The 20,884-nt window shown below is 44.2% G+C and overlaps 1 protein-coding gene across 1 annotated transcript in view; it reads left to right on the plus strand.

Moving 5' to 3' along the window:
* Positions 1 to 1,435: 1,435 nt before the first annotated feature.
* Positions 1,436 to 20,884, plus strand: part of Nwd2 (NACHT and WD repeat domain containing 2) — a 155,032-nt gene continuing 135,583 nt past the window's right edge. Inside the window, exon 1 of the mRNA XM_028868140.1 lies at positions 1,436 to 2,641. Coding sequence (XP_028723973.1) covers positions 2,491 to 2,641 — 151 coding nt within the window. The 5' untranslated portion in view covers positions 1,436 to 2,490. The remainder of the gene's footprint in view (positions 2,642 to 20,884) is intronic.

Below are 20,884 nucleotides of genomic sequence, written 5' to 3' on the forward strand. Positions count from 1 at the left end.
TGCCAACAGTGACAAAGATCTCCTCTGCAGACCAAGTCTGCAGTGACTCGGGCAGATGCTGAACTTCAGTCTGTCTAGAAGTTAATTAGGTTACAAAGGCTGCCAAAAATCCCAAAGTCATTCAAAGAAAATTCAACACCGAAGCCAGATCTGAAACAAAGGTCAGAAAACGCAAACACTAATCTTGATTCAAAGAACAGAGACGTAAATAAGGGGGGGGGAGTCTGGTAGGTGACAATCTGTAAACTTCTTATCCATGTTTTATAACAGCTAGGAGATGAGGCTTAATGTGGTCCTGGCTCCTTTCCTGTCTGTGGTAGATAGGTCTCCACAGGGGCTGGAGCAGAGGCCAACACTCTGTTCGTTACCTGTTTCAGAATTCTCAGTACATAATCAAGGGACACGGAGGGGAGGGTGAGAATCTCGGGACGCAGTTCCCGATTGAGCATCTTCCCACTCGGAAACCGTGATTCTGGAGAGATCATTTGCCACAGTGAATTCATCGAATAGATGGCTGGATTACATTCAGGGCTTCTTCGTGGGTTCCTTAAAATGATCACACAGTAGCCAGAGATGTCTGTCCCAGGCTCTCAGGAGTAGTTGGAGCCTTAAAAACCTAGAGACCCATTTCCTCCAAAGAGGTTACCCCAGAATATGTGTTGGGTGTGGGGTGCTCTAAGCCTATAAACGGCACTTCACTGCCTCCAGCAGGACCCAGAGGAAGTGCAGGCGCTGGGGATGCCAGAGGACGCCTAGCATAGGAGTCTTCAGGTGAGAAGCTAAACTTGTCGAGGAGCAAACGTCGTTTGTTGTTGAGACAACGTTGTTTTGTTGAGACAGGACTTCACACTGTAATTCAGGCTGGCCTGTCCTGGCAGTAGAAACAATCCTACTGCCCCCGTTTCTAAGAGCTGGTAATTACAAACATGAGCCACCACGCCCAGCTAAGCTCTGCACTATCCATCCTCTCCCCAGTCTCCAGGGAGTAGGGGGTTCCTCTCGCAAAGACTGGTGCTCCTGCCCCAAACTCATAATGAGAGAGTTGAAGCCCAGATTCCAACCCAGGCTTCAAATACTCCCTTCTCTCCCGCATTCCCACCCTACCCCCCACAGAATCACACTAATTTCCTCTCTGGGCTTTGCAGGGTTTCAAAGGTGACAGCAGTTTTACAACTGGACTGACTTATCTGCATCCCATACCACTTGGGACCTGCAAAGTTCAGCTCCCACCCTTGCCCCTGGATGCACGGTTCGCCTCAAGTGAAGCCGACCCAGGCTCTGGCACTGACTTGGTTAAGCAGCTTAAGTGCAAAGACCCCACAACCTCAGGCCAATTTCGATACCGGGCCCCCAAACTGTGGCCCCCCTGCACTTGGCGGGTGGTCTCCCTCTCCGGCGTCGTAGCCTCCAGTGGAGCCAAAGCTCACACTCTCTGTGCGGGGGTTCCCCACGTCCTGCAAGCCGCCTGGCTCCTGAGCCCACAGGAGGGCGAACAGCCAGGGAGGGCATCTCAGCGGGAGCAGGAAGGCTTCCCGGGGTCCTTTAGAGAACTAGAGAGAACTGCCCGCAGAGATTTGCTCCCAGAAAGGGTCCCCGACCACGCGGGGAGGACCACGTGAGCGTCGTGGCTTAGCTATAAAAATCCCCTGATTCGCACGAGCGTGGGGAGAGAGCGCAGAGGCGAGACACGGCCTCCCACGCCACGAGAGGCAGGGCGACTGTGACCCTCCTTCCTCAATGCCGGAGCTCTGATGCTCCAGCCCTTCGTGGGGTGTTGAGGCGCGCTGAACTTTGGGGACTTGGCAAAGGCGTGCAGACGCCCGCGCGACTGGATTCCCGCAAACGCTCAGGGCTTGTTTGACCTTTAGGAGAGTTGGAGGGGGGGAATAGCAGGAATCTCGGGCAGATCGATCTCCCGTCCTTCACTGAGGGAGCAGCCGGGAGTTCTGGAGCGTGTCCTCGGAGGAAGCCGGGAGGTCCCCGAGCTGCCCCCCAGCCCGCGCATCCACACCGCAGCCTCCCCGTGAGCCGCGTCAATTCTGCGCTACGGGAGAGGCGAGTCCACATCGACTCCCGCCGCCTTTTCCTAAACTTTGACCTGCTCTGGTCGCCCGCCGGGTCCCCGCGGAGGGCGCGGGCGGGGACATGGCTACGAGCTCCTAGAGCCGAATGGGCTCTTCCCAGCGCAACCAGGCGCCGCCCGCGTAGCATCCTCTACGCTGACCTCTCGCGCTGCGGCGCCGAGCCCTGGGCAGGAGCCAAGGCAGTCCTCAGAGGTGCAGGAGGCGACGGCAACCCCAGGACCCCAGGGTCCCTATGGCCACCGCCCGCGGGCGGCTGCTGAGCGCAACAGAGCTTGCGGGCTGCGCCCGGGGCTCCGAGCGGTTCTGAGCTGCGGCGCGGGCCGACCTCGCCCTCCTCGCGGGGCCGCGGAGGTTCAGGGAGCCGAGGAACAGAGGTGGTGGTGGCAGCTGATCCTCCCACAGGGCGATGTGGCCGGCCGGCGCGGGCACCAAGCTGCCCTGTCCCCGGGACTCCGCGCTCCGGCGGGCGGCGTTCTCCGGGAACCTCACCGCCCTGCCTTCTCACCTCGTCCCCGCTGGCCGCAGCGTCAGGGTCTTCATCAGCGCCAACCCTGAAGGTAAGTCCCTTGACCCTGTTTGTCCGTGGGTCGATCCTCGGATCGGTGAGGGGACGAAAGTGCGTGGGGCCTCACAGCCGGGTGTCCTCTACGCTCCCTGCCTCCCGCTGCAGCCCGGAGCGCGTGGGAATTTCATTCCAATCACTTATTTTTCTTTAACTCATCCGCTTCCCTGTTGACTTCTAGGACACACCTGTCTTCCCCGAGGCAAATTAAAAGATAGCCGAGGCATTGTTAGTAGGCGCTTTCTAGAGAATCCGTTCTGCCTCTTCCACCCAAAACCTTTGCCTTTCTTCTATCGGTTTCCTTCGCCTGATAATCACAAACGGTAGCCGAATAGGGGCTACCTGCTGCCGTATGTTCTCAACGCAGACGGCAAGGCAAGCATGTTCCTTGGAACACAGGTCTTGCAGGTAGGAAGGCGGGTGGAAGTCGAGGGGACACAGACTCTTGGCGGTCCCAGGACAGAGTGGCACTCACCCTAACATAGAATTAGTCCTGGAACGTTCAGATGAGCTCAACTCTGCTGGGTCTCCTGGGTGGAGTTCCTGCTCCCGGGTCACGCACCTGCTAGGTGCTCCATGGAAACTTGTTGGTTTGGGGCCTTTACAGTTACCATGACAGAAGGAGTCTTCAGTTCTTAAGGTTAATTTTCCTTCCCAGTGGGTGGTGGGAAAAGGAAGATGCATTTAAGAAATTGGGTAAGACTTTAGGGGGGAAAGTGGGTAGGCTTAAGAAGAGGTTTTTTAAGTTTATATGAGACTGGTGTACTCTTACAAGTCTTGGGCTTAATTTAAAAAAAAATAATAATAATAAAGTTTACACTGAAGAGTTTACTCCGTTAAACATTCAAGGCTCTGGTTGCCTGTAAGTACACTCTAAGAAGACAGAAAAAGTAACTTTCTGGAAACAACCACTTCTAGAGGGGAGGGGTGCATTATTGTAAATTTCTGGTCAAGCTTTTGTGGTCACAATGGAATGAGGAAAGAATCAGATAAATAACACACCGTCATTAATAGAAGAAGTATGCTTGGAGGGAGGAGGGCCTGACTGCCCTTCCCTGGATTTACAACTCGCTTTCACAGAACCTAATAAAGGGTGCTTTGAGAGAGAACTGGCAACATTAAAAAAAACATTCTATATCAAGTGTGCCATCCAGGACTTCGACATGAAATCTGAATCAAATAATCATAAATGGGGAGCTTCATTAAAGTTAGGGTGCGATAAATCTGCAAGTCCCAGCAATAATGTCTGAAGGAACTGTACTAGACAGTGTCTAGTCTTGAAATTTTCAATTATCCAAGACTTTCTCAAATGCCATGTGAATTGTTTACCCTGCGGTGGAACCCACTAGAGCATTGCCTTGTCCTTTGAGCAAATTGCTTCTAAAGTACCACCCTGGGTGTGTGTCCTGTGGATGTTATCAGTGGGCAGTTTGTTTCTTGCTTTAAATATGCGGTTTCTAGGATTGCATGATAATGAACCAATGTTGTCAGCTTACTGTGGAAATGGAAGCAAGATTAATCTCATTTTTGTTACACCCGTGAGTGCACATTACTCTCCAAACCCTCAACTTAGTGGCACTAAAAACTTTAACACACACCGAAGCACAGCTTTGAAAGCAAACACAAGGGAGGCATCAGCCATGCCTCTTGGTCACTGATTTTGCTGGATGGCTTCCAGGCTGATCTTAAAGGTCCAGAAATGGGAAGATTGCTTGAGAAGCAGGACTTTGAATTTTATCCAGACCGAAGAGCCAAGGACATATTGAAAATAGGCAGAGATGGGCATTTTTAATGCTCTCAACCTGAAGCCTTAAAACTCTGGGAAGTGCTCCATCCGAGGAGGCAGCACTTTACTGTGGCATCTTTATGGATTCAATTTAGAAAGCAAATGCTTGTGTTTTAGTACCATCCAATATTAGATTCTTGGACAATACTAGAGATGAAGAGCCCGTCCACTGTCAAATAAAGACAAAGGACATTATCTCATTATTTCCTTTACAAGCAGAAGCCCAATTTGCATTCTGAATAAAAGCTGTTTTGTGTTGAAGCCATAGTAGTTTTGTTTCCTTCTGTTTTGTTTTGTTGTTTTGTTTTGAGAAACCCAACAAGACTCTTGTTGGGGTGATTGTTTTTAGTAGGTACTGCTTTACAAAGCTTGTGTGGAACTGGAATTTCCCCAGTCACAATGATGGCAATATGTGTCTTCAGAATGAGTAATTAGTTTCCCATGCATTAGCTCAAGCAACTTTGAGATCATCCTCCAAGGCTTCTGAGAGTGGTAAGCAAAGGGATTCTTCCTATCCTACAGGTGAGACAACTCAGGCTTCGTGCTATGAAGTACTGTTCTGAATCCATACAACAGAGTGAAACAGGCAGATCCCATAGAAAACTCAAAATACCTATTTTGCTGCTCTTTGCAAGTCTAGCTGTTAATGTCTCATATCTCCATGGCCAAATATGATGGGTAAGTGCTGCCCAGAATCTTCTAGCTCCAAGAATACGAACAGCTAAAAGGGAACACAACTGCCTCAACCCACTTGTTCCCACTGAGAGATAGTCATGAGACATAGAAGAGAATCTCAGAGCATATTGAACTGTAATGGACTTGCACTTCTTCAAAAATCTATCCACATCTGACCTGTCTTTACTACATGGACGATGCTGGGTACTTATGGGAGGTGGGGGGGCAATCGTGTCACTTAAATGGATGGACTTCACTTAGTCTCACTCCCATTCATCGATGCCATCTTTCTAAATCCCTGGAAGTTTTCTAATCATGTAACTGCTGTCTCTCTGCCAGAACAACTTTTATACTTCCTTGGAAACATGCCCCCAACTGGATCAGGCCCTCTGAATAAGTGAGACAGTTGATTAGCTTGAACTGTTTGGGAGGCTCCCAGGCAGTGGGACCTGGACCTGGACCTGGACCTGTCCTTAGTGCTTGCGCTGGCTTTTTTGGAGCCTGGGGCCTATGCTGGGACACTTTGCTCAGCCTGGGTAAAGGGAGGAGGGTACTGGACCTGCCAGATTGAGCTGAATCCCCAGGGGAGTCCTTGCCCTGGAGGAGATGGGAATGGGGGGTGGGCAGGGGCGCAGGAGGAGGGAGGACAGGGGAATCCATGGCTGATATGTAAAATTAAATTAAATTATAAAATTAAAAATAATTAAAAAATGTACAAAATTGGAAAGGAAAGGATCTTTCATGGGTCTCCCGGTTATTAGTATGGAAGAGCTTTCATATCCCATACATCCATTCTGAACCAGTTTAGAGTAAAGTAAGTAAAATATTCATTCAGACAAAAGAGAAAATGTTGCCTTTGTTATTGGCAAAGGTTGATGCAGGCCCATGACCCTTTAACCCATGACCTCCTGAATTAAATGTAAATTGGTAATCTCTCCTGTTTTGGGGGAGAAAATGAGCATTAAATATGTGGGCTCTGGGCTAACAGCAATGCCATGTATGTGTCTATAAGAACTCACGTCTTCACTTTAGTAAATGTTGTGCAGAGCTTTCCTAAATGCCAGGAATGTCTATTTGCTCTGGTAACATTAGTCATGGGTGATGGTTGAGTACTAAACAATGTGACTAAGAATCTAGATTTTATTCATTTTAATAAATTTAATGATACAAACATGACTATCATTTAGTGAATCTAATTATACAAGCATGTGGCTACTAAGTCAGTGGTTCTCAACCTGTGGGTCACAACCCCTTTGGGGATCACATATCAGATATCCTGAATATCAGATATTTACATTATGATTCAAAACAATAACAAAATTACAGTTATGAAGTAGCAAGGAAATAATTTTATGGTTGGGATTACCACAGCATGAAGAACTGTTTTAAATGTCTCATCATTAGTGAAATTGAGAACCACTGCTCTAAGTAGATAAAGACAATAAGTAGCTTCATGTTAAACAAACTTTTAGTACTGACTTGTGGTCATTTTGGGCTATACAATCACTCAAACTAGGAACAGTCTATTGTTCACTAAGGTTTGGGGATTTTGTACTTTATTGAAGAATGTAGTTTAAACTATGCATATTGTGTTTCCCAAAATCAAATTCACAACTACACAGAGTTCTCAACTCTCAGTCAAGGACAGAGTTGACCCTTTTCAAATCTAAGATATGGATGAGAACAGGGATTACAGCTTTCCTGGAAATATTAAAAGAAATTTCTGGGCTCCTGTGCTTACATTTTTCTTCCAAGCAAAGCCACCCAATGAGGACAGAGTAAGTTATAGCATTGTGTGTCCAGGGCTACTATGCTAGTACACCTCACTTCACATGTGAAAAGAAATTTAGAATAAAGAAGAAATCATCAACATTCATTACTGTACACTTCCACTTAGATCTTCAAAATGGTCATCTTTGAGTATTGTGTGCTCATATCTAGCTTTGATGGCCAAATAATGCAAGAAATCCACAGGAGTCTGCTTGAGGAGTATAGGAAATTTACTAGGATATAAACTGAGGAAATACACTCATGAATACAGAACCGAGTAAACAGCTGAAGTCATCCTCTAATCTGAAGGGGAACAAATCCACCCGGCAGTTCAGTTATACCAGGAAGCAGGAAGCAGGGAGAAGGGACGTTGTGACCCCTCTCCCTTTCTTTTTAAGATGTCACATATAATTGCAAGAAGCACTACCTCCTTTGGGCTATATAGCCCAAGGTCATGGGCGGAGCAAGTACCACTACTGTCAAATATTCAGACCATTCAGACCATTTACTTTTCTTCAGTCAGTGTGACTTTATAGCTTCCCAGACTCTTCTTCATGGCTTAAGACTCTCAGTTGGAAATTTTGTTCTCCATTTTGACAAAGGCGCAGAAAAGATGCCGTCCTGCCTCATGTACGCACAGTGTCCGCAACCACTGGCCACTCTCATTAGTTTGCATTTCTACCTCAAACAAAGAAAGATCTGGACCAAGATTCAGATGAGACCTGCAAGAATTCTTCCCTACTTTTATTCTTACCTTTCCATCATCCTATCTCATGGCTCCCTTTTTTGCTGTCTTTGTGCACTGCCAAGAAAAAACTGTAGCAAAAAGCATATGTAAATCTATATACATACAGACATCTTGATGCCCCAAGAATACCTCTAAAAATAAAAAATAAGGAATATTAAATGAGAATATGCCAACTGTGCTACTTCATAATAAGCATGCACAGGGCATTCATAATACACAGACGCTAAAAGTCTCCTGGGTCCTTAAGCAGACACTGTTGGGGGAAGGGGAGTATTAGTTACCAATAGACTTAGTAGGCTTATGAGCCAAGCTTTCTGGGTTTGAATTTCTAATTTGCTATTTAATAAACTATTTCTGAGCAACTCCTTTGTTTTGAACATTTAAAGAACTTTATTGGTGATTTGGTTTTCATCTTTTTCTTTTTTAGTTGTATTTTTTTATTAAGAAATTTTCGATTCATTTTACATACCAACCACAGATCCTCCTCTCCTCCCTCCGCCGGCCCCCTAGCCTCACCCCCCCCAATCCATACCTCATCCTCCCCCTACATTCCCCAACCCATTTCCACCTCCTCCAAGGCAAGGCCTCCAATGGGGAGTCAACAGAGCCTGGTACATTCAGCAGAGGCAGGTCCAAGTCTCTCCCCCTGCACTGAGGCTGTACAAGGTGTCCCACCATAGTCACTGGGGTCCAAAAAGCCAGCTCATGCACCAGGGACAGATCCTGATCCCAATGCCAGGGGCCCCTTGAACAGACCAAGCTACACAACTGTCTAACTTATGCAGAGGGCCTAGTCCAGTCCCATGGAGGATCTACAGCTATTGGTCCACAGTTCATGAGTTCCTACTAGTTTGGTTTGGTTGTCTCTGTACGTTTCTCCATCATGATCTTAATGCCCCTTGCTCATGGAATCCCTCTTCCCTCTCTTCCACTCAACTCCTGGAGCTCAGCCTAGTGTTTGGCTGTGGATCTCTGCATCTGCTTCCATCAGTTACTGGATGAAGGCTCTATGATTATGGTTAGGGTATTCACCAATCTGATTACCAGAGTAGGCCAATTCAAGCACCTTCATCACTATTGCTAGTAGTCTAAGCTGGGGTCATCCTTGTGGATTCCTGGGAACTTCCCTAGCACCCGGTTTCTCTCTATCCCCATGATGTCTCCCTCTATCATGATATCTCTTTCTTTGCTCTCTCACTCTGTCCCCGTTCCAGCTTGACCATCCTGTTCCCTTATGTTCTCATCCCCCATCCCCACCTCCATTGGCCCTCCCTCACCCCCAGTTTCTGAGCAACTTCTTTAACTCTTTTGTTCTCCGTTTCCTAACTCTCGAAGGAAGATAACAGCCATAGCTAAGTGGGGTTAGAGAGGAAGGTGAAAAATCGAATACACACAAAGCACTTACACAAGCGCTGGCCACGTAGGAAACAATAAACATGTGCTATGCTTTCATTGTGTCATTTTCCAGCGATAGCCAGGTAGTGTCTAGGTGTAACTTTGACAGGAATGAGGTCTGTATCTGCCATTAGTTAGAGCTCAGCCTAGAAAAAGAAACCTTTCCACTCCAGAGCTTCCACAGAATTGGGTGCTTCCAAAAGTCTTTGCAAAGTTTACAGAACAACAAATAAGGAGTACCACGAGGCATTTGAGTCCCCTTGCAAAAAGCTGCCACCCAGAGGACAGAACGCTGTAGAAGTGCCCCGTGGATACCAAGTAGCCAGCAGCCACTGCAAAACGACATGTCTGCTAGAAAGCAGATGCCAAATGCCATAAGCAACAGCAGAAGAACTTCCCTGTTGTCTTTACGTCATATACCATGCATCTCCAGGGAGTGATAGCACACAGGTCCAGGGCTACACTATCAGTGCATTGTTCTCCCTGTGCAGAGAGACATAAGGATGAAGAAAAAGAAATTCAGGATTCTTCACTGTGCATTTCCACTTACATTTCTGCACTGGTCATCTTCAAGAGTTTTATTCTCATGCCCAGTTTTTATGGGCTGGTGTGGTGATATATTGTGTACCCTAATAAAATTTACCTGAAGATCAGAGAGCAGAACAAACCACTAGATTTAACATAGAGTTCAGGCAGTGGTAGCACATACCTTTAATCCTAGCCCTTGGGAGGCAGAGATCCATCTGGATTCTCTGTGATTTCAAACCCATCCTGGACTACATGAGGTTGCTTCACGCTAGGAGAGAAACAGAGCCAGACAGTGGTGGCACACACCTTTAATCCTAGCACTAAAAAGAAAGTAATATGACAAATCAGATAAAGGTATATAAGGCATGAGGAGACAGAAACAAAAGGTTTTTTAGGCTGGAGCCTTTCGGGTGAGGACTCAGAGGATTTCAGTCAGAGGATTCGTGGAGTTGGCAATGTGAGACTTGGCATGGCAGTGGCTTATTCCTTTGTCTCTCTGATCTTCAGGCAAATTTTATTAGGGACACAATATATCACCACAGACTGGAAATGCATATGGTCACCTGCAACAGGCAAGGCTAAGAATTTCCATGCTTTCAGCCCATACTCTACAATGGAGAGGATGGAAAGAAGGGGTAATGGATCCAAAAAACAAAGTGGAACACAGGAGAAAGCAGACACAATGCATTCCTTCAACCAAGGAAAGTTTCTGAACATTCTGTTCCATATGGATGCCATTCCAGTGCTTAACACACAGCTGTAACCATACAGACCAGGTCTCTACTCTTGTGGAGTTTATCTAAATACCATAATGTACATGATGAGTGTCATACTAAAGATATAAGCAAAGGAACATCCAAGATGCACCATGGAGGGTTGCATAAACCAGTTTTTTTTTTTTTTGGGGGGGGGGCGTGGGTCAGAGTTAAGAGCTGGCAGGTCTCCCCACAGGAATGGATAGAGCCAGAATACAGAAACCATTCTATATGAAAATCAAAGTGATGATGAGATCTCCACAGAGAACAGAAAGAAACACCCTTTATTACTCAGCAAAGAGCTTCCAGCTCTTTGATTAGGAACAGAGCTGATATCTTGTGATAACACTTAAAAGCATGACTTGGACCATAGAGGTACACTAGCTACAAATCGATCCTGACTTCATGGTTTTATATACCAGCTAACCAATCTTCCAGGATTCTTTTTATACCATGGTATTGGCCTTCTTGTTTTCTATTTTAAAAGATGTCTGCACGTTTGGAGTCTCTGTTCCAGCTGTCTGTTGCTATTAATCAACCCACTCCAAGACATAAAACCTTAAAACAATGATTTACCATTTTTCATACTTCTGTGATTGGGAACTCAGACAAGGCTCACTATTCACAGGTGTTAACACGTGTTCTACCTCATGAAACATGAGTTTGAAGAAGAAGGTAATGTATGCTCTCGGGGCACAGGTCAGCTCCCAAAGGGTAAGAGCGTGCTGGTGTGCTAAGATATCTGCTTTAGTCTTTTCTGGGTTTGCAGTTGTGGAGAAGGGAAATGGGATACAGAGAGCTGAGGAGAGTCAGAGACCATCCGGTTAGGACAGAGAACCGCCTCCACTACCCAGAGTGGATATTTGTTTCCTTTTGAACATTCATATGCCATTACCCAAGACATGTTACAATTCACATGAGAGCTACAGTTTTAAACAGTAAAAATTAAACATTGATGGGTAACAGAAGATTGGGGTATAGCTCAGTGGCTTGGTGTTCACCTTGCAACACAAGTGCTAGAATTCACACTCCGGCAGTAGAAAACTAATATAAAGAAGATGATGAGCCATCAAGAATGTAAGATATTTACGCCAAGAACTACAAACAAATATCAGAATGTGTCTATAAGATGGGAGCTTGGCATGGCCTTGAGAATACTCATTCCATCTCTTTAAGTAACTGAAAAATAGAAATTTAAAAAACCTCACAAACATCTTTTTAAATGGCAAGTGTGAGAAGTTCTACACAATAACATGAATTAATTGAATTTAATAAAGTAAGCGTAAGGGTTGATTTTTTTTTAAAAAAAAAAAAATCGGGCTGAGGACATTAGTATTTGTTGAAATGCTGAAAAAATTTGTTAGAAAATTCCTAGCAAGAACTCACATGACAATATATGTTTCACTGACTCAACAAGAAAATGTGCACAAGTAATCACGTTTGTGTCTGAATATTACATGAACTCAAATCCAAGGCATCCCAGAAGAGCAATTATGAAGGCATTTGGACATCAAAGACTATCTGTTGTCAAGCATAGACCAAGAGTAATAAACAATCCAGCTTCAGGTTGCCTTCCACTAAAAATTTATTTTAAATTTTTCTGTGTTGTCATGTGACTTAAGCAGATAGAAAGGTGTGGGTTTGCTCAAAAGTCATGGAAGTGCTGCATTGTAAAATATGTCTAGAAGAAATCAGGGTGATAATGGCATGGAGACACCTTGTATCACTTTACCTTCCCTAACAATAACATGTTGAAGCAAAAGAGTAATTCCTCAAATTAAAATGTGTTGGCTGATGCATAATTGGGCAAAGAAGTTATGTGATAGAAACTTAATAAAAAGATCAGAAACTGCAGCTCAGAATGATAACAATACCTCCTTCTAATTAAATACTTCCCTGAAACCTCATTTTTAAATCAAAACTATTTCAAAGACTGTGACAGGCACTCTATTCAAAGTAAAGCAGGGGTGACAGGTGTCTCACTCCTACAGGGTTGCAGAAGTGAAACCATCATAAAACAGAAAGAGTATCCTTCACAATGCTGTCACTACAGCAGTATCTTTCAGAGATTCTTGCCACCAAATCCGTTTCTTTCCAATGTTATCCTAAGTATCAGCTACAATGCTTTCTAGATTCCCATTGTGTCCCTGCATAGACACAGTTGGCATGGACAGTCACAAAGGAAACAGGAGATAGGTATTGCTGCCTTCATTTTTTTAGACCCGTATGTCTAAGACACAGGGGAAGTACAACTGTCTAAAAACTCAAACACTGCATTTGTAAAAGCCATGCTCACATGAAGAGGCTGACCGAAATGATTAGAAACCCATATATCTAAGACACAGGGGAAGCACAACTGCCCAAAATCACAAACACTACATTTGTAAAAGCCATGCTCACATGAAGAGGCTGACCGAAATGATTGAAAACAAGTGGTTGTGTCTCATCTCTTCATTAAGCATGAGCCACTCACATTTAGTCAAAAGGAAAGACTCGGGTGAACTGAATCTAAGAATTGACAGTCTCCTCTAAACCTCAGTGGGCAAGCGGTCTGGCTGCAGGTTAGGATAACAAATCCAGATCAAGAAAGGTGAGTTTTTCAAGAAAATGTCGGTTCTAGAAATACCAATAGACTCTAAGGCAACCAACAAATGATCAAGGAATACAACAAAAGTGATTTAAATTTTCCTGAGTGTAAGAAGCAGAATCAGATTTTGCTACGATAGCCAAGACTCAAAAACTGCAAGTTATGATATGTCAAAAGTCCTAGAAACTAGTTATAAGGATTGCATGGGAATGAGAATTACCTGAACGACACCTTTACTATCGTTGTTATTAATAAAATGGGCTTTGGGCACATATAAAGCATAAAGGTGTTGGGAAATACTTGTGCTTGACTCCCATGATAAAGTAAGGACAGGTAGAAAGGAACAAAAGCAATAAGACCCCCATACTGCAGAAACAAGGGAGGGCTGCCAGGATCGGCACCCACATGCAAGGTTGTTGTGACATTTTGTGTATGCTCTAACTAATAAAGCTAGCCTGAAGATCAGAGGGCAAAGCCAGCCCCTAGTCAGCCATAGAGGCCAGGCAGTGTGGGCACACACCTTTAATCCCAGCACTTGGGATTTCATGCCTTTGCTCCCAGTTCTTGAGAGGCACACATGCCTTTAACCCAGCACTAGGGCGAGTAAGAGAGGAAGTGATATGGGTGGGCAAGGAAAGGAAATATAAGGCTGGAGGAGACATGAGCTCAGTCCTTTTCCACTGAGGAGTTGGTGAGGTGAGAGGGGGCTGTGGCTTATTCCTTTGTCTCTCTCTCATCTTTCAGCATTTAACCCAATATCTGGCTCCAGGTACTTATTAAGACCAATTAGGATTTATGCTACATGAGGTCATAACTGTTCCTTAGCAATGTGACCTGTGAGTCACAGAGAACTGGGAAAGAAACAATGCTAAGAACTTCCTGGATAATTTTAGGATTGGGCCAATATGCTGGGAACAGCCGTCATTTTACATAGGAGGTTTGCTTCCAGGTATGTCAGGGTGGATGTAGGAGTTGCTTCCTGGGAGAAATTACTCAGTAAAAATAAGTAATTGTGAGAGGTGAGGAGGGCCTAATTAATAGCCATCTCTGAAGAATAGGAATTATACATACCCCAGAAGTGAAGTATGCCTCATTTTTGAATCATCAGAGAAGAATCTGGGGCCATATTAAAGCTGAATGAAAAAGAAAGCAATGGTTGATTAGTAATGCCTGCCATGGAATGAAGACTAGCATTTGTCATTCATTATAATGTACAGTATAATTTTTTAATGTAAACACTGTGGGGGGGGAAGAAGAGCAGGAAAAAGAGAGTGTTCATTCTACTTCCCTTGGCCAAAGCAGAGAAAACAGGCATACAGAAGGGGGAATTATACTGGTGGGGGAAAAAATAACTGGTAAGAAGTTCTTATTCAGATGACAGAACTGATAGAATCACAGCTTCCCAAAGGGAGAAAGATGTGTTGAAACTGTTAAATATACTGAAAATGTACTTGCGTCAAGTAGAACCTGCATGCCAGGCTGTTGCTAAGCAGAGTAGCTTCAGCAAAGGATCCTACTCAGTGGATGGCGCTCTAGAAAATGCTAGCTAAAATAAGATCCAGACGTTATTGAGGTCACTGTATAATAAGAAGATAAACCTTCAAATGATGCAAAAATTCTTTTGCAAGAAAAGTCTTCTAGGAATGCTAAAAATACATGAAAATCCGGAGTTAATTTTTAAGCCCGCCTGCCCTATTCATAAACCTGAATAATCTATTGCTTTAGATCATCTTCTGTTGCTACACAAAGTATCCTACACTGCAGTTTCTGGAGCTCATAGTTCTGGGAATCACGAAACATGGCACCCACATTTGTTTGTCTCTGATGAGGGTCTTCTGTCTACATCACACATGACCTGTCTATTCATGTCAGAAGCTTGTGCAAGAGGGAGAAATCACACAGTGAAATAAGGAACCAGAGTGATCCATGGGCCAGGCTTGTGCATTTTACCATGACTCATTCTCTTGGGACCCAGTGATAATAGCATTAATTTCTTTTGAGGGTGGCACCCTAGTGACCTAGTGACTTAACTACCTCTTGCTAGCTCCCACCTCTTTAGGAGACTACAGTCTCTCAGCACCACCAGACTGGGTCCCAAAGCTTCCAGCAAATCAACCCATGGGAAATTTCTTTATACAAAAGCAATGTCGATAATATCGGAATTATGTAACAAAAAGGAAAATGATCCAGACCCATTCCCCCCATGAAAATATTTTTCTGGTATTCTTTTCTGCTGCTATGAGAAACACCTGAGAAACACCATGACCAAAAGCAATGTGAGAAAGGAAGGATTTACTTCTGCTTACAGGTTACCCAGCCCATTAGCAAAAGAAGTCATAACAGGAACTTGAGCAGGAACCAGGGACAGAAACCACTGAGGAGTACTGTTTCTTGTCTTGCTTTCTCACTCACATTCAGCTACCTTTATTATATGGCTTAGACCCACTGGGCTGGGGATTGCATTGTCCACAGTAGCTGGTTCCTATGACTCTGGCTCCGTCTTTTCAGAACATGTCCCACAAAAAAGCCCACAGGCTGGTTTCATGGAGGCAGTTCTTCAGTTGAAGTTCCATCTTCCCAGATGTGTTAACAACCAAAGCTATCAGAAGTCCACCCTTTGTCAACTTAATACACAACAAACACATTACTGTTAAACCATAACAATTCCTTTTCTTCAAGGTCTCATGTTCTTTAAAAAGTTCAATACTTTGTAAGTCTAAGGTGTCTTTTAAAACTCAAGTCTCTTGTCTGTGGCCACCTGTAACATCAAAAACAAGAGCGAAGAATCGGGGAATAATTGCAATCAGATGAAAGTGAAACTGAAGTCGAACAGTGTCTATCAATGGCCAACATCTGGGACTTAACCGTGCTTTTCTGGTACCAAAAGGCTTGGGTAGCGCCATTTCTTCTCCGCCACCTGAAACACATGCAGCTTGTCTTACAAGCTCAGGCTAGTTCCATGCCTGGGGTGTCCTTGGTAGACATCCCACACTCCTGACACCCCCAATATCCTGAGTTTCCACTGCAACTGAGATTGCACCTCCTTTCCTGACCTCTCTTCAGGGACTCTGCACCCTGCCACATGGTGCCAGGCCTCAGCTACTCTCCATGATCCTTCAATCTTTTCTCTCTCATGCTTTTAAAACCAGATAGGCAACTCTTAGACTTGGCCAAGTTCTGCTAGTAACGTGTTATGTAGCTTTGGTCTCTCCCAGCCTCCATGTGCTAACTTTATGGGAATACTTCCCAGAAAGATTTGACCTGGATGATGCTGATCGCTTACCAATTACAATTGACTCCTCCTGCTGGCCAGAAGATTTCACTTCCACAGTGTCTTAATCCAAATTATCTCATGAATAGCCCTTATGGAGACTTTGTTTCCCCCATGTAACTTCACAAACCAGGCCTCCATTGTCTTCATTTCTCTCAACATTGTTATTTACCAGGCTCCCACAGGGTAGCCCACTAACTTCTGAGCATGGCTTTTCCATCCCAATGTCCTAAATGCTTCTATTCTCAAGTCATGGTCAGGTTCATGACAGTAACAACCCGCTCCACTTTCTGATGTAGCTTGTTTTTCTGCTGTTATCATAAACACCATGACAAGAAAAGCAACTTATTTCACCTTTCAGGTTACAGTCCATCATCAAGAGAAGTCTGGGTAGGAACCTATAGTAGAAACTATGATGGAGAGTTACTTCCGGCATTGGTCTCTAGCTCACATTCAGCTAGCTACCTTTCTTACTCAGACCAGACCCACATGCCTGAGAAATGCACTACCCACAGTGGGCTGGACCCTCCTACATCAATTAACAGTCAAGAAAATGCCCCCAAAGAAATGCCCACAGGCCCCTCTGGCGAAGACAGTTCTTCAATTAATGATCTCTTCTCAGATGTGTCAAGTTGACAACAAAGAGTAACCATCAAAGCTACTACCATTTGCAGGTATCATCTTCACGGTCGTGAGAGAAAGAACATCCTTAAATTAGGCAGTTTTATAACTTAAGAAAAACTGTTCAACAAGAAGTTTTATAGCATGTCAAGAGTTTTGCAAACAGGGCACATTAGGAAGGTGAAGGCTGTGACTTCTTTTTGAATTTGGATTCTGTTGACTGCTCCATCTGATAGAACACAGAAGAGGCACAGAACCAGCGTCTGGGGCTAGGCTTTTAGACACCGGCCATTTCCACAATTAGTCTTAGAACTTAGAACCCTGCCACTTAGTCCAGGGGCCTCAGTAGAGATCCACTAGCAGCCAATACCACCTTCTCCACAGGTAGCGTGTGCTACATGGGTAGTGGCTCTATACCCCAAGGCAAGATGACTGGTGATATACAGGGACTTCCATCTCAACTCTCTGCAAACTGCAGATTCAAGAAGAGAAGAGTGGGTCGTTATTACATAGCAACAAATAAGCGAGAGTAATAAAAATAAAGCAGATTCATGGGCAGGCTAATAATCAAGAACTGGGCCAGTGGGAGTGTCAAAGTCCTGGTTTAAATCTCAAGATTTGTTATAAACTTGAGTACAGCATTTGGTCTCTTCCAGTTCCAATTCTCTCCTGAAAATGGGGGACAATAATAATCACCTTAAAAGGCAGTTGTGGGAAAGAAACGAATGTTGTATAGATCATCTAAGCCAGTTCCTAAAACATAGTAAGGACTCAGAAATTATATAGCAGAGTGTGTTAAAAGCCCTAGAAGATAGCTAAATTGACTACAAGGGAATGAGGTTTACTTGAATAAATTCTTTCTCCCCCAACTTCTTTTAAATTGCGACACGAAAGAGGCTGTTAGCCCCCGCCTATATAATCATGAATGCTTTTAGCTGGAAGAGGCCACTTAAAGACATCATAGTTTTAAAATATTGGTTTGAAACATAAATATGACCTCCCAAGCTGGGAGGTATTACATTAATAAGTTATTTCTCTACTAAAGCAGAAACTACCAACTTCCTTTAGAAAAAAAAAATGGGCTGCAAAAAAAAAATTTAAAGAGACAAGTCTTTGAAATGAAAGGTAGCAGACAGAGATCAATAGAATTACATTCAAAGAGAATGAAAAGTTAGCACTTCCACTTTTTAAAGGAAAATGTGCTAATCTCTTCTTCTGAGAGGTATGATTCCTTTCACATGTAAAAAAAATGGTCCCTTTAATGTGGTTTTAAGTCTACATAAAGACATTTCTGATTTCTGTTAATCTTTTAAACCTTGCTGCACAGTTTGATTACCACCGATGTTCTAAAGCTACGTTTTATGTGAGAAAGACTGTGCCTAATTTAAAAGAAAAAAAAAAGGCAGCCACCATTGTCTAAGAAGTTTTCATGCAAATCTCACGCAATATTGAAAAGCTATGTTAATGCCAAGTAGTTACTATTTCAAAAATAACCTAGTCAGTTCTTAATGAAAAGTGATTGTCCTCCTGTGCCTCTGACGGCTGCTGTAAACCCATGTTGTTGTGACAAAAGAACATAACTTTTGTCACAGGTGTGCACGTTTCGGGGTACGTGGACAGGGAATGGGGAGAGGGTTTATAGGCTGAATGTGACTAGGGTCTGCTCAGACACCTGATCATCGACTCTGCTTCGAGAAGCAGAGAGTGAATGAAGGAAGAAGACGGGGCATTCAGGAATTGTGAAGCACGGAGCATTTCTGCTTCTAGCTTTGGAGCTTGGTCTGCTTTCAAGCATTGGAAACTGGAGGAGTCCAGCTGCTCTCACAGTCAGGCGGTCAGCATGCCACATCAGCAGGTCGTGAGCTCACTCTCCTGTGCAGGTGTGTGATACCTGAGGAAGAGGAAATGTAGAGCTTAGTCAGATGTGTTCATTTTTACTGAGTTTTTAAAAGATATTCAAACACATCAGCCCGTTACTTGTCCTGGGTTCTTATTGTATAATCATTTTGTTTTTTCTTTACCTGTTTCCTTCTGGAAAATTACTGAGTCTGCCTCCACTAAGAACTCTTTCTGATCACATAAGTGAGGGGGGACAAACCCCTGCTCCAAAGACAGCTGCAATGGAACAGTCAGAGGTGACCCAGTGAACACCCTGTTGTCCTCAAAATGGGGCATTTCCTCTCTGCTGGTGCCTACATGTGAAGAATGCCAGGGCATGAATCTTATCCGATATCAGAGTATCCTGACTCTCAGCCCCAGGAATCTAGATTCAGTGTTTATCAGCCACGTGACTAAAAGCAGGTGCTTGAATATTCCTCACCAGCAAAACCCAAACCCGATGTGTGTGTTCGTTTCTTTCCTGTCGCTGTGTTCAAATACCCTGACAAGTGCAGCTTGCTGGAGAAAAAGCTGAGGCTGCCTCGCCGCCCAAGGTGCAGTCAACTGTGGTGGAGAAGGTAAGGCTGCGGATCGTGGAGCAGTCGTCAGTCAGGTGGCACCCATGGTCCAGAAGAAGAAAGCAGTGAATGTGTGTGCTCAGCTCACTTTTCCTATTTTAAAAAAAAATTAAATACCTTTCAAGATAGTAGATATCCTCATGGCATTTTCAAACAAAGCATGTTTTTTAAAAGAATTCTACTTCTCTCTCATTTCCTTTGGATGCAAACCTAAATCCAAACCCTAGAAACAGTACCACACACAGTAGGCACATCTTCCTACCTCAGTGAATCCATCAAGATAAAAACCCCACAGACACTCTCCAAGGCTAACCTATGCCACATAACCCTTCACAGGCGTGCCCTGGGTGATCTAGATCCTTTCCCATTGACAGTTGCCACTAACCATAATATTTATCCTGTCTATCTGGTAGAGTTCTGAGAAGTAAATCCTAATACGGTGGACATGAACCCTAAATAAAAACAGCGTAGGACTTTTGCATGGCACTCTTCCAAATGCTCATTAAAATAAAATAAAATAAAATAAAATAAAATAAAATAAAAATAACTAATGAGATTACAGTTTAATTGATGAACTAATATCTATGCACGAAATAGGGGCTAAGAAATGCTTGTTGGAATAGGATGAAAGCGCTTCCTTGCGACTTTATTCCCAGGCAGTCCCAGTCCCACAGGCTCTACTGCATCAAGACCAACTCTAGCTAGAATGTCACCTCCCAACCCCTTCATGGCTGAGGAGTTTCCCTGTCGCTTTGCCCCAGGCTGACAGACCTTAGTGTCCTTTGAAATGTTTGTCCAAGGCTGACAGACCTTAGTGTCCTTTGAAATGCTCCCATTGATGTCTTTTTTGAAAGCATGGTTCTTAACAGCTGTTGCTGTTTTAGAAGGTCCTGGAAATTTTAGGTGCTTGTGCTTTCCTAGAGGAAGTAGGTGTTTTTGAAGGGTGTATTCGTTACTTTTCTATTGCTGTGACAAAACGCCATGACCAAGGCAACCTATGAAAGACAGCGCTAATGGAGCTTATGCTTTCTGTGGGCTAGAGTCTGAATGGCCATGGGAAGCCATTTTGGCAGGAACAATGGAGAGTCCACATCCTGATCCACAGGTAGGAGGCAAAGAGAGAGCACTGGCCATGATGAGCATCTTCTGAGACCTCAAAGCCCATCCCCAGTGACACACCTCCTCCCCACAAGATCACACCTCCTCATCCTTCCCAAGGAGCGCTCTCTGCCAACTGGGGACCAAGTATCCAAACATATGAGCCAATTCAATTGGCATTTTCAATCCAAACCACCGCACAGGGTCTCGTGTTCTAATCCCCTTCTTTTTCTCCCTTTTCATGCTAGCTGTAATAAAATAGGCTGCTTCTCTCTGCCACACACTCTTTTCACCAAGAGAATCTGCCTCACCCCAAGACCACAGGTGACCATGACTGAATCTCCAAAACTATGAGTAAGATTTGTTGTTTAATCTCTCCTCTTGATTTGTTCTCAGGTGTGTTTCACAGAGATAAAGGGGGAAAAAAATCTCACTAACCAGGTCCCTAAAAGATAGTCAAAAATATTCAGCCTGAGAGTCTCTCACGCACAGAGGCCATTACTCTCAGCCAGGCACATTCCATGGATGTAGCTTCCCAGTGCTTTGGA

This window comes from Peromyscus leucopus, chromosome 10 (genome assembly GCF_004664715.2).
Source record: "Peromyscus leucopus breed LL Stock chromosome 10, UCI_PerLeu_2.1, whole genome shotgun sequence".
In the NCBI taxonomy this organism is placed as follows: Eukaryota; Metazoa; Chordata; class Mammalia; order Rodentia; family Cricetidae; genus Peromyscus; species Peromyscus leucopus.